Here is a 14163-nt window from a genome sequence, read left to right on the forward strand (position 1 = left end):
CCACTTAGCAACTCAATCTTTTAGTTGAACTGTGATTATATTGCAGTTTAATGTATTTTTAATTTGTTTTTATTAAATTGGCCTAATGGGCCAATTTAGACATAACGCCAAACTGCTGGTAGGCGTACCTGAGGTTAAGCGCTGAAGCTGAGAATCACACCACACACGATTCAGTAACTGAGGTTTTATTACCTCTGCCCACTGGCTAAAGCCGTCCGTCCCTCTTCCTAGCCCTCCTAGGCTCAATCCCAGCATTTGCAACACTGCTTGCATTGCCAGACTGTGGGGATGGTGTCAGTGCATCACTCACCCAGCAACCTTTGGCTACAACGTGGGCTGGGACGGTCACATTGCACTTGTATCTTCTAATCCTCGGGTGACCATCTTTGGCGGGCCAAAAACAAATTAGCCATTTTCTTTCCTCCCAACCATCATGTAGCTGTGCTCCAAGGCTGAAATGGTCTCCTCTCCCATATGAAGCTGGAAATGTGTCTGAAGCTTGCCCAACCGCCCCCTCCCCCCACCTGCAGTGGTCAAAATTTTATTAAGATAATTAGATAAATATATGCCCTCATTCCGGCAGGGTTGAGGGAGATCCAGTCCCTTACACCACACCACTTCCAACTAACTAACCAACCAACCAGCCCTTCCTTGGTTCCGCAAACCCCCACCCAGCCAGGCTTTGCCCCTCCCCTCCCCACCGAATAAACCCAGAGTTTGTCCAAGCCCACCACCCCGTCATACAAGCCACATCCCTTTTCGTGCCCACCCGGGGCACATTTCCCATTCTCCACTTACAGTTTAAGAACTACACAATGCACACATAAGTGAACAATTTTTTTTAAAAAAACTAAAAACAACTTATTTACTAAAAGCAATTGCAGTGCCTTTACATGAGGAAAATCTAGGAATGCAGCAAGCTTGTTGCCAGGCAGGGAAAGGCGGAGTGAGGTGATGAGTTGCTAGGTAGAAGACAGAGCGTTCATGCCAAGTAACAGCCAGCAAGACACACAGGCTGCATAGAGTGGTGTATTCTAGGGCTGTTCTGAGCCTCCCTCTCTATGGTTGCAGGAGGAGCTTCAACAGGTTACAGAAGGCACTGGATTCAAATGACACAATGGGGACAGCAGGCCTGCAATTTCAGCAGCGTAACCAACTTGAAACTGAGGGTCCAAGCAAAGTTGTGAGGCCCTAACGACACGGCAGTTGGGAAGAAATCCCACATCCAGATGGTAAGAAACGCTGACCTCAGGTACATTTAACAGTGGTTTGGCATTATGTCTGAATTCGGCCTTTGTAGTGGTTAGAGTATTGGACTAGGATTTGCGAGACTCAAGTTCAAATCTCCATTCAGCCATGAAACTCACTGGGTGACTCGGGACAAGTCACTTATCTCTCAGCCTAACCTACCTCACTAGGTTGTTGTGAGGATAAACATAAACATATATATCACTCTGGACTTCTTGGAGGAACAGCGAGGTAAAAATAAACAAACAAAGAAATGTTAACTGTTATTTGCATTTTCATTATACACTTCTTTTAGTAGAAAATCATTAGGGCAATAATCACTAATGGTTAATGTAACAAAGACTAATCATTCAATAAATAAATACTGTAAGGATTTATGCTAGGAACAGAAAAATGTAATGTCAAAATTTTAACTGTGAAAAGTTAAATTCAAAAAAATGGCTTTGTTTGTCTGCAGTATCAAGCACACAGAATGTGCTACGGCACTTTCGAGTGAGCTAGTGACGACAGAGTTTATGATGTCATATTAAAGTGCCACATCTTAGTGGTAAAGCACATGCTTTGCAGACTGATGGTCCCAGGTTCAATCCCTGGCATCTTTAGTTAAAAAGGGATCACAAACAGCAGAGCTGGAAAAAGACCACTACAAGTCAGGGTAAAAAGTACTGGGCTAGAAGGCCCAATAATATGACTCAGTAAAAATAATCTGTGTGTGTAATGAACAATGCTACTCTTGCGCTATGATCTCATTTCTACTATTTAGTCAAGATGCCAGCCATTGTACACAACTCTGCCAAACGAAGCTGTTTTTACAGAGTCTGCTAACCAATTCTCAACATAAATCAAGAGACAATCTTATGCAATATAATATTTGTGACCTATTTTACAAATGATCAAATTGACACAGAAGGAAAATAAAAGATAACAGAAATGCATAATCCACTGAAGTAAAAGATGAGCACTTGGTCAATTTCAATAAGCTGTGTTCACAAACTCTACATCATTTAGACCTCGTTCAGATGCAGTGAAACTAGAGACACATCTCCATGCACATAGCTATGTGAAAGAACTAATGCCGGGCCTAGAATGACCATGTTTGACAAGCATGGCTTCCTGGTAATGATTTGCACAAAGGCAGCAAGTGTAAAAAGGAGCTACCATTGGTGCAAGAAAACAGTATCTTGTTTGTGTGGTGATGCTAAGTCAGACATTAGTACTCCATGCAGCTGCACACTTATGGGGACACTCTGCATAGAGAGTTTAAGAATGTTTGAACCAACTCTGAAGATGACCTTAAGTATGCTTACTGAAAAGCATGTTCCAGTGAAACGAATAATGCCTACTTCCATATAAATGTGTTAAGGATTGTAATGCTAGGGCAGACCTATACAACTTGTGCCTCACCAAGCTAAATATGACACACCTCCTGCTTTTGAAGTTCCAAGCAGACAGCAAAAACAGAAGGTTCACTGAGCCACTTGTGGGCTGCCATACAGGGTTTTTGGCTGCATCTGTCGTGATGCACCATATGTTGTGCAGGTCTGTGTGCAAAGGATTTAAATTAAGAGCACATCAGGACTCCTGATTTCCTAGCAGGGCAGAAAGCCTGTCTGGAAGTGAACAGGGAGCGACAATACAGCCCCCTGGCCATCGCATTCAGCTTAGAAATGAACAGATGAGACAGGTGATGAAAAACACATCAAAAGCCAGGTTTTTAAACAATTCTAGCTAAGCCTAGTCAGGTAGTAGCAGGGGCTCATGCAATCAGAAAAAATAATATAGTTCTGACTCGATGGCTTAATTTATAGTTCTTCATGATGTCATAAATTACAGCATCCTGTTCCTTGCGACATAATTTCTACATGATTTAATTGCACAAAGAAAAAAGTTTAATTGCACAAAGAAAAAAGAAAAAAGTTATTCTATGCTACATCTCATATCTCCAAATATAATTTACAGTCCATATTAATAAACTTAAAGTAACTATTGTCTCTGTTTTGTATTGCAACACTTGAACCATTAAAAATAATGAGAATTTTGGTGGGTTTTTTGTTTTTTGCATGAGATGGCATTACAATGAAATACACTCTGCTGCCTTTAGCAACCACAGTGAGTTATGCCTTGACATTACACATCATATTTTGGGGTTAGCCATTGAGAGCCACATAGCAGATGTGTTTTATGCATGTGGTAGCAAAAATTTTCAAAGATTCAGGGAGCAAACAAATTGATTCTGTTAAGTGCTATAAGTTCTAGAGCTTTGAAATATAAGATAAAACTTCTTCTTTTCCACATGTAGTATAAGACCACATGAAAATATTGATATAATGGTTACTTACTGAATTTGTCTATAATCCAGTGTGCATGTATATGGTTTTAAGTGCTAATGCAAACAATGAGCATCCATAAATGTGTACTGAATTGCTCCCTTTGTGTTTCTAAATATAATAAGCATTCCTTAAAAAAAATATGGAAGTGGGTTCATTTGTCAAAATATGAAATTTTCCAGTTTCCGGTTGTGAAAAATGCCAATTCTTACATTTTAGTTTTGGGGATTAAGCCTACACACACTTCCTTGGAAGTAAGTTCCACCAAAGTGAAGGGGACTTACCTCCACACAAATGTACTTAGGACTGAGATGCCAACAATCTTTTCCTTTCCTGGATTTAGCACATCCAGCCAAGGAATAGAGATGGTTCAGCCGTGTGGCTCCATAGCTTCCTGCTTCTTAATATATTTTTGGAAATTAGGACTAAAAGTCCATTGCCAAAGAAGAGATATGGAAAAAGATGGAAGCTTTAGTAGGCTGACAAACCTTTCTTCTCTTCGCAACCTGTGTCAGATTTCAGGGTATGACTGCTGCTGTGCAAGGAATCTTTTGAATCTTCATTTTCATCCAGAACCCCAGCAAAGCTGATCTTCCTCTCATACCTGTGCCGGTCCATCTCAGGGTCCAAACGCAACCTGCAGCTCTCCAGATCCTATAACAACATTTGAACCACAGAGGTGTATGAATAGCACAGGTACTCAACTTTTTAAAAGGACCACATTGTCATTTAAAGGATAATTAAACTCAACTGGGAATTTTATTTATTACATGTACTGTCCTTCCAACGAGGAGATTAAGACAGTGTGCATGGGGTTCTCTCAGTTTTATTGTCACGACAACCTTGCAAAGGAATTTAGTAGATTTCCACTGACCTTAATTACTTTAAAAGTTATTTATTTCAGATTTTATTACTATGATGTATCAGCTATAATTCTGCCTTCTACAACAATCCTCCACTGAAAACTTCATCAGCAAAACAAAGAACTTTCAAGCACGTACAACAAATTTCATTTTTGTTAAAAACACTCTCCTTTTGCCCTTACTGTTTTGGAGCCCTTGCAAATTTCCTGTCATTTTAGCTTGCCATGTAAAAAGCTACTCCATCTCACTGAAATTTAAGTACAAATTTTAAACAGTGTTAATGGGATGGGTTGATCATTTTCCTTATTTTATCATTGATTTTTTTTAGCTATTATCTTATGCTAACAAAACACAATTATAGCCCTTATTATAACCTACCCCAGACATGGGGGAAAGGGGGGAAATCTATATTAATAAATGTTTTTTAAAGGGGGTTTTGATTGAGGACACGTCACACATTTGAGCAGCCACTTCCCCACAAATCCCCCAAACCAGAATATTCCACCTGGTTAATCTCAGCTTGGTACATTCCTATAAATAGCCATTTGCCCAACTGACTGTGGTAAGGTTTAGCCATCAGGTGATCAAGCAGGGAAACCTTTCTAAACTAAAAGAGAATCTGGTTCTATGCACTGCCCCCCTCCCCACCCCATCTATCTTTACTGGCATAATATAGATACCTTTAAGCACTGGGGGAAGGAGTCTATTAAAATTATTAAGTTTCAATACTATTTGAAGAATTGTTTGGAAGGCCACATAAATACATTAATTTCTCCTAAGGCTATGAATCTGTCATTCTAGACATCATGGTATATAGTTCACAAAGCCAAACCTTGGGATCCTTTCTAGTGTCAGACGCCTGAGTCCACCTACGGCTGTCCTGTCTTAAGTCCACCAATATATTCCTTCAGCTGCTTAACTGGTTTTTCTAGCCTCCAGCTCCAGTTCTGCAGCTTGTGCCCAGTCCAAAACTGGTTAATTTCCTGTTCTTTGCTTACCACAAGGGGTTCAGTCCTCGGTCTGGGCATATAGGGAAAGGTCTCACGAAGGAATGTGGTGATCTCCAGGAGAAGCTGACATGCTGCCATCTTCAAGGCAAAAGGACAGCAACATCTGGTAGGGTTCACTGTACCTAAGAAGTGATACATGTTCTGCTTTGTTAAGAGAGCACTGTCAACAAATCTCAAACTAAGAACAGATGGACACCACCACACATGGAACACAATGCAAGCTGCATATGGAACACAATGGCCCCCTTATGTTCTTCTTCTTCTTCTTCTTCTTCTTCTTTGGCCCAGCTGTCTATTGTCATATATTATGGATATTCACACGTTCAGCCTAACCTAGGCTAGGACAGCCCAGCCTGGGTTAGGCTGTGCGGGTGAAGCACCAGGAGTGAGGTTGCTCGGCCATGATGCCCCCATGCCAAACCCCACTTTTGAACCCGGTGTTTAGTTGTGGTTCACTTAACCTCAGCTGGCAATAGTCTGGGTGATTGCTGCCAGGTTAAATGGCTTCCCTCTGGTCTGGGGGAAGGAGCAGCCACACTGAGTGGCTGCTCTAATGAGAACAGTGGCCCTTTAGCACCCTGGCATGTGGGAGGGGGAAGTCCTTCTGCTCTCAGCGTTTCCCTTCAACAGGCTGCTGCTTGTGTGGGTGCGCAGCATGGAGGAGGGGAGGGGAGTGCCCGCTCGTCAGGCAGGTGAGCTCCTGCTTTCCCCACAACATGCCCACCCTCCCCTGCAAGGTTGTGTGGAGGACCTCATTGTCTGTAGAATATGCTACTTCCACAAGTTTATGTGGAATATGCTACTTCCACAAGCCTTTCCCCCCTTCAAACTAACTAACAGGAGGAAAGCTGATTTCGAGGGGCTGGTTTCTCTTTAAGGGATAAGTCCTAGTCTCTGTGTGTGTTATTTGCCAGGGCTAGCAAACTCGCATCCAGTTTTTGTTTCTCTCTGCCTGGAGGGGATGGAGTCAGCCAGGGCTGTGGGAGTCCCCACATTCATTGAGCCACATACCAGATCTACTTCTCCATGTCAACTTCTTCAGGAGTTGGCATACCCTCCCTAAATGCCTGCCTGGAAGCAGTAATGGGCTGGATGAAGGAGAATAAACTGAAGCTGAATCCAGATAAGACGGAGGTACTTATTGTGCGGGGTCGGAACTCAAGAGATGATTTTGATCTGCCTGTTCTAGACGGGGTCACACTTCCCCAAAAGGAACAGGTTTGCAGTCTCGGAGTACTTCTGGATCAATGTCTCTCCTTGGTTTCTCAGGTTGAGGCGGTGGCCAGGGGTGCTTTCTATCAGCTCCGGCTGATATGCCAGCTGCGCCCGTTTCTCGAGACCAATGACCTCAAAACAGTGGTACATTTGTTGGTAACCTCCAGACTTGACTTCTGTAATGTGCTCTACGTGGGGCTACCTTTGTACGTAGTCCGAAAACTTCAGTTGGTTCAGAATGCGGCAGCCAGGTTGGTCTCTGGGTCATCTCGGAGAGACCACATTACTCCTTTGTTGATGGAGTTATACTGGCTGCCAATAGTTTTCCGGGCAAAATACAAAGTGCTAGTTATAAAGCCCTAAACGGCTTAGGCCCTGGGTATTTAAGAGAGCGTCTTCTTCACTATGAGCCCCACCACCCATTGAGGTCACTTGAGGAGGTCTGTCTCCAGTTGCCACCAACTCGTCTGGTGGCTACACAGAGACGGGCCTTCTCGGCTGCTGCCCCAAGATTGTCGAATGCGCTCCCTGCTAGGGATGTGCGAACCGGTTCGGATCCGAACCGGTTCGGATCCGAACCGGTTCCGGTTCGGAGGTTCGGATCGAACCGAACCACCCCCCGTTCGGTTCGAATCCGAACCGAACTGGGGTGGTTCGTTTCGAACCGGTTCGGACCGGTTCGGATCGGTTTGGAAAGCTGAAAATTGGTCAGATGGTAGCTGGCACCCAGGGGTACCTGTCACCCAAACCCCAAAGCAATCGGACACTCGTATGATTTTTTATGAATTTTTGAAAAATATTTTTATTTTTTTCTCATAGGATATAATGGGACCCGAACCAGGCCATTATTTCTTATTGTGGAGCACTCATGGGTGCCAACAACCATGCAAACCCTGAAGCAATCAGACACCCCTATGATTTTTTATGAATATTTGAAATATTTTTAATTATTTTTCTCATTGAGTATAATGGACCTGAACCAGTCCATATACCCTGTTGTGGAGGACTTAGGAGCACAAAAGCAGGGTGGGTGGTAGACAGGCATGGGTGCCTACCACCCAAAAAATCTCAAGGCAATTGGACACTCCTCTGATTATTGGTGAATTGTTAAGTATTTTTGAATTCCTCATAGAGAATAATTAGGATTGCAGCAAATGTATAGCTTCATGTCGGGGGGAAAGGGGTGTCGTAGAGTGCAGTGTGGTGGGTGGTAGTTCCTAGGGTGGGCAAGGAATCTATCAGAATTATTTGAAAGGAATTGGGCAAAGAGGTGATTTTTAAGTGATTTTTGAAGTTTACGCGTCTTTAAGGTTTTTCCTCATAATAAGTTATAATGGAGCTTTCAGCAGCCCTATAAGTGCACATGGGGGTGCTGGGGTGGCCCAGAGCAAGTGGTGGTGTAGTGCACATAGGGTGCCAACCACCCCCATGGGTTTCTAACCCATGGGGTACAGAGATCTCTGGTAGGGGCACCCCCATGGGTACAGGGTTCTCTTGTTTCTGAGGTATTGAGTAGGGGTGTGCAATTCGGGATTTCGGGTGATTCGGCTCGGACCCGAACCGAATCACCCCTGTTCTGTTTTGTGCCCGAATCTGGGTCACCCGAATCACCCTTGATTCGGTTTGGATTCGGATTTAATCTGAATCCGAATCGATTCGGGGGGGTAAAAAGGGGCCCAGGGGCAAAATTTTGGGGTGGGGTGGTAGTGCCCAATGGGTAGAGTCTACCACCCCAATTTCAGGGGGATTGGGCAAAATCCTGATTTTTGGTGAATTTTTAAAGTTTTAGTGACTTTGGGGCAGTTCGGGGGCATAGCATGGGATCTGGGCAAAAGGAGTGGGGTGGGGTGGTATTGCCTAATGGGTGCAGGCTACCACCCCAATTTCAGGGGGATTGGGCCAAGGGCTGATTTTTGGTAAATTTCTGAAAATTTCATGTCTTTGGGGCAGATTGGGGCATATTGGGGCAGAAAGTGGGGCCTGGGGCAGAATAGTGGGGTGGGGTGGTAGTGCCTAATGGGTGGAGGCTACCACCCCAATTTCAGGGGGTTTGGACAAAGGGCTGATTTTTTGAGAATTTTTGAAGTTTTAGTGACTTTGGGGCAGTTTGGGGGCAGAAAGTGGATCTGCCCCAAAATAGTGGGGTGGGGTGGTAGTGCCTCATGGGTGGAGGCTACCACCCCCATTTCAGGGGGATTGGGCAGAGGGCTGATTTTTTGAGAATTTTTGAAGTTTGGGTTTCTTTGGGGCAGATTGGGGGCAGAAAGTGGATCTGCCCCAAAGGAGTGGGGTGGGCTGGTAGATAGTGCCTAATGGCTGGAGGCTACCACCCATCCCCAATTTAAGAGTGATTGGGCAGAGGGGTGAATTATGGTGAATTTATTTGTATGAGGTTTGTCTTCATAAGGTGAAGTGTGCTAAATTGATTACTTCCTCATATTATTCATAGTAAAGGAAAGTGTGAAAAAGTGAAAGTGGGGTCATGAGAGTTGTTTAATTGAAAAATATCTCATTTGCTATGATAGAATGAGAATTCACACCTCAGAAAAAACTTCTGAGGTGTGAATTCTCATTCTATCATAGCAAATGAGATATTTTTCAATTAAACAACTCTCATGACCCCACTTTCACTTTTTCACACTTACTATGAATATGAGGAAGTAATCAATTTAGCACACTTCACCTTATGAAGACAAACCTCATACAAATAAATTCACCATAATTCACCCCTCTGCCCAAACCGGGGTGGGTGGTTCGGCAAAACCAAAACCGAACCACCCTGGTCCGGTTCGGACCCGGTTCGGATCCGAACCGAACCGGGAGAACCGGTTTTATGCACATCCCTACTCCCTGCTGAGATACGATCCTCCCCATCTCTGGCAATTTTCAAAAATCACCTGAAAACACATCTCTTCAACCAGGCTTTCTCAGCTTTTTAAAACTTGTTTTTAAATTCTTCTGATTATTTAATTGTTGTTTTACAATGTTTTTAATTGTTAGTTATTGTTTTTATGCTTTATTATTTTTGTTTTAATTATTAACGGATTTTAATGGTGTTTTAATGTAAACCGCCCTGAGCCTTTTGGAAGGGCGGTATAAAAGTTTTAATAATAAACAAATAAATAAATAATAAATAAAATACCTGTGTCTCAGTTGCCTACTCTCTATATCAGAGGAGAAGGCCCGAGAGCACAGCGAATAGCGGACAGGGATAGCAAACAGGATGTAGGAGTTTTGCAGGACTTTAAAGGGAAGTGTGCGGGGGAGCCTGGAATAAGTCTGCTTGATCACAAGGAGCCCAGTGGGAAGAGAAGGAAAGTACTACTCCCTCCTTCGTATTCTTGAGTAAGGCAGTTGGACAGTTAAATAGATGACCAATACAGCTGAGACCTATCCTTCTAATAAACTATCTCTAAATACTGTAAACTGCCAACAAAGCCAGTTATGAAGATAGAATGCCAGAAGGGGAGGGGGCACTTCCCAGTGTACTGCACAGAGTGTCACATGTATGACTATTTGCTCCATGGACAGAACTCATGGGTATGTGCTTGGTGCAAGGAGCTCCTGACTCTCAGAGAACAAATTCTTTCCCTGGAGACCAAGGTGGTGGATCTTGAGAAGCTCAGAGAGGCATGCGGACGAGACCTTCAGGCACGTAGTAGAGGCATCCCACTCCAAGGCTGATAGCTCCTCTGCTATCAGGGAAAGTGAAAGTCTCAGGGAAGGAGGACATAGGTCTGAGGAAGTGGGAAATGCTCCTTTAGAAGGGACCCCTTTCATGGAAGATGAGCCCATATCCTCTCGCACAGGGGATACTCCTGCGGAGAGTGGGGACCTCCTTGTAGTGGGTAATTCGATTATTAGAAGTATAGAGAGATGGGTTTGTGACCCACGTGTTGACCACACGGTGACTTGCCTGCCTGGTGTGAAGGTTGTGAACATCACGCAGTGTCTAGATAGGCTATTAGGCAGCGCTGGGGAAGAGACAGCTGTTGTGGTGCACGTTGGCACCAACCATGTGGGGAAATGTAGTCAGGAGGTCCTGGAAGCCAAATTAAGGCTGATAGGTAGCATACTGAAGTCCAGGATCCCCAAGGTAGCATTCTCAGAAAAGCTACCAGTTCCACGAGCAGGTACAGTGAGACAGGCAGAGCAGAGGGGGTCTCAATGTGTGGATGAGACATTGGTGCCAGGAGGAGGGGTTTAGATTTGTTAGGCACTGGGATACATTTTGAAACAAGCAAAGCCTGTACAAAAGGGACAGGCTACACTTGAACCAAAATGAAACCCGACTGCTGCCGCTTAAAATAAAAAAGGTTGCAGAGCAGCTTTTTAAATGATGCTTGGAGAATAGCCGACAGGAGCTGGACAGTATCCGGTTCAGCAAATGCAATCCTTTGAAGTGCGAGGGAGCAAAGGATTCAGATAAAACAGAAGGGGAGCAGAGCAGAGCAGAACCACATAAAGAGCAGACAGGAGCCTATGCCAGCTGGTCAAAGAGTCAAAAGAAAGTAAGCATACATCAGGTGAGAGATTCAGCGTATAGGTGCTTATATGCCAATGCCAGATGCCTCCGAGCCAAGATGGGTGAGCTGGAGTGCTTGGTTGCTAATGAAGAAATAGATACATTGGGCATAACAGAAACATGGTGGAACAGTGAGAACCAGTGGGACACTGGTATCCCTAGATATAAACTCTATAGAAAGGACAGGGAGGGGCGCTTTGGAGGTGGAGTAGCACTGTATGTTAAATAAGGGAAAGAATCCAACAAGGCAGAAAACCTAGGTGGACTGGAGTCCTCCACAGAAACCCTGTGGGTGACAATACAAGGCCTGAAAGGAAACGTGCTACTGGGGACATGCTATTGCCCTCCTGATCAAAATGCTGACAGTGACTGAGAGTTGCAGGAGGAAATCAGGGAGGCGTCAAGGAGATGCAGGGCAGCAATAATGGGTGACTTCAATTACCCACACATAGATTGGGTAAATTCACAGTCAGGTCATGACAAAGAGGTCAGATTTTTAGATACTAAATGACTATGCCCTAGAACAGTTGGTCTTGGAACCAACCAGAGAGAAGGCGACCTTGGACCTAATTCTGAGTAGCACCCAGGACCTGGTGCGGGATGTCAGTGTCATCGACCCTTTAGGGAACAGTGACCTTAGTACGATCAAATTCAGCATACATGTGGGGAGAGAATCACTAAGGAAGTCTAACACAGACATTTCGAAATTTAGAAGAGGAAACTTGTCAAAAATGAGGAGTATGGTGAAAAGAAAGCTGAAAGGGAAAATCAGGAGAGTCACTTCACTCCAGAATGCATGGAGTTTACTCAAAACCACAATACTAGAAACCCAGTTAGACTATATACCTAAATGGAGGGAAAGTACCACTAAATCCAGGAGGATGCCAGCATGGCTAACAGGAAGCCAAGGAAGCCATAAAAGGGAAGAAGACTTCCTTCCAAAATTGGAAGGCCTGTCCAAATGAAGAGAGCAGAAAGGAACACAAACTCTGGCAAAAGAAATGCAAGGTGACAATAAGGGAGGCAAAAAGAGAGTTTGAGGAACATTTAGCTAAAAGCATCAAGGGGAATAAAAAATTTCTTTAAATACATCAGATGCAGGAAACCTGCCAGGGAGGCAGTTGGATCACTAGACAATGAGGGAGTGAAAGGGATTATTAAGGAGGATATGGTGCTTGCAGAGAAGCTAAATGAGTTCTTTGTGTCCGTCTTCACGGCAGAGGATACTGAGCATAGACCTATTCCTGAACCAGGCTTTTCGGGGATCAAGGCTAAAGAACTGAGTCAGATAGAAGTGACAAGAGTTGATGGTCTAAACTGTCTGGAAAAACTGAAAACTAGCAAGTCACCAGGGCCAGATGGCATCCATCCAAGAGTCCTCAAAGAACTCAAATGTGAAATTGCCAACCTCCTTGATAAAATATATAACTTATCCCTGCAATCAGGTTCTGTATCAGGGGACTGGAAAGTAGACAATGTAGCACTAATTTTCAAAAAGCAATCCAGGGGCGATCCGGGAAATTACAGGCCAGTTAGCTTAATGTCCATTCCAGGCAAATTGATGGAAAGCATCCTCAAGGATAAAATTGTAAAGCACATAGAACAACAGGCCCTGCTGGGAAAGAAACAGCATGGCTTCCGCAAAGGTATATCTTGCCTCACAAACCTTTTGGAGTTCTTTGAGAGTATCAACAAGTGTGTGGATAAAGGTGATCCAGTTGACATAGTATACCTGGACTTCCAAAAAGCTTTCGACAAAGTTCATCATCAAAGACTCCTGATAAAACTTAGCAGTCATGGGATAAGGGGACAAGTACATGTGTGGATTGTTAACTGGCTGAAGGACAGGAAACAGAGGGTAGTTACAAATGGAGAGTTTTCACAATGGTGGGAAGTAAGAAGTGGGGTCCTGCAGGGATCTGTACTGGGACTGGTGCTTTTTAATTTATTCATAAATGATCTAGAAATAGGGGTAAGTAGCAAGGTGGCCAAATTTGCAGATGATACCAAACATTTCAGGTAGTGAAATCCAAAACAGATTGTGAGGAATTCCAAAAGGATCTCTCCAAACTGGGTAAGTGGGCCACAAAATGGCAAATGCGGTTCAGTGTTGGCAAGTGTAAAGTGATGTACATTGGGATGAAAAACCCCAACGTGAAGTATACGTTGATGGGATCTGAGCTGTTGGTGACTGACCAGGAGAGGAATCTTGGGGTTGTGGTGGACAGCTCGTTGAAAGTGTCAACTCAATGTGGAAAAGGCCAATTCCATGCTAGGGATCATTAGGAAGGGGATTGAAAATAAAACGGCTAATATTATAATGCCCTTATATAAAAACAATGGTGCAGCCACACCTGGAGTACTGCGTACAATTCTGGTCACCACATCTAAGAAAGGACATTGTAGAACTGGAAAAGGTGCAGAAGAGGGCAACCAAGATAATCGGGGCCTAGAGCACCTTTCTTATGAGGAAAGGCTACAACACTTGGGGCTATTTAGTTTAGAAAAAAGACAACTGCAGCTAGACATGATAGAGGTCTATAAAATCATGCATGGTGTGGAGAAAGTGGATAAAGAGAAATTCTTCTCCCTCTCCCGTAACACTAGAACCAGGGGTCATACTCTGAAATTGATTGACAGGAAATTTAGGACCAACAAACAGAAGTACTTTTTCACATAACGCATAATCAACTTGTGGAATTCTCTGCCACAAGAGGTGGTGGCAGCCAGCAACCTGGATGGCTTTAAGAGGGGTTTGGATAACTTCATGGAGCAGAGGTCTATCAACGGCTACTAGCTGGAGGCCACCTCCAGCCTCAAAGGCAGGATGCCTCTGAGTACCTGTTGCAAAGGAGTAACAGCAGGAGGAACGGCATGCCCTCAACTCCTGCCTGTAGGCTTCCAGTGGCATCAGGTGAACCACTGTGTGAAACAGGATACTGGACTAGATGGGCCTTGGGCCTGATCGAGCAGGG

General features: G+C 44.0%; 1 protein-coding gene across 11 annotated transcripts in view; it reads right to left on the reverse strand.

Annotated features, from left to right (window-relative positions):
- The window catches only part of LOC128339530 (protein unc-80 homolog), a 254357-nt gene that overhangs the window by 123153 nt on the left and 117041 nt on the right, over positions 1-14163 (reverse strand). For all 11 annotated transcript variants that reach the window (XM_053283625.1, XM_053283624.1, XM_053283622.1 and 8 more), the window contains exons 25-26: positions 5437-5570; positions 4064-4229 (exon numbers count right to left, since the gene is read on the reverse strand). In XM_053283625.1, the coding sequence (XP_053139600.1) occupies positions 4064-4229; positions 5437-5570 (300 nt within the window). The remainder of the gene's footprint in view (positions 1-4063; positions 4230-5436; positions 5571-14163) is intronic.

The sequence above is a fragment of the Hemicordylus capensis genome, chromosome 1 (genome assembly GCF_027244095.1).
Source record: "Hemicordylus capensis ecotype Gifberg chromosome 1, rHemCap1.1.pri, whole genome shotgun sequence".
Lineage (NCBI taxonomy): Eukaryota > Metazoa > Chordata > Lepidosauria > Squamata > Cordylidae > Hemicordylus > Hemicordylus capensis.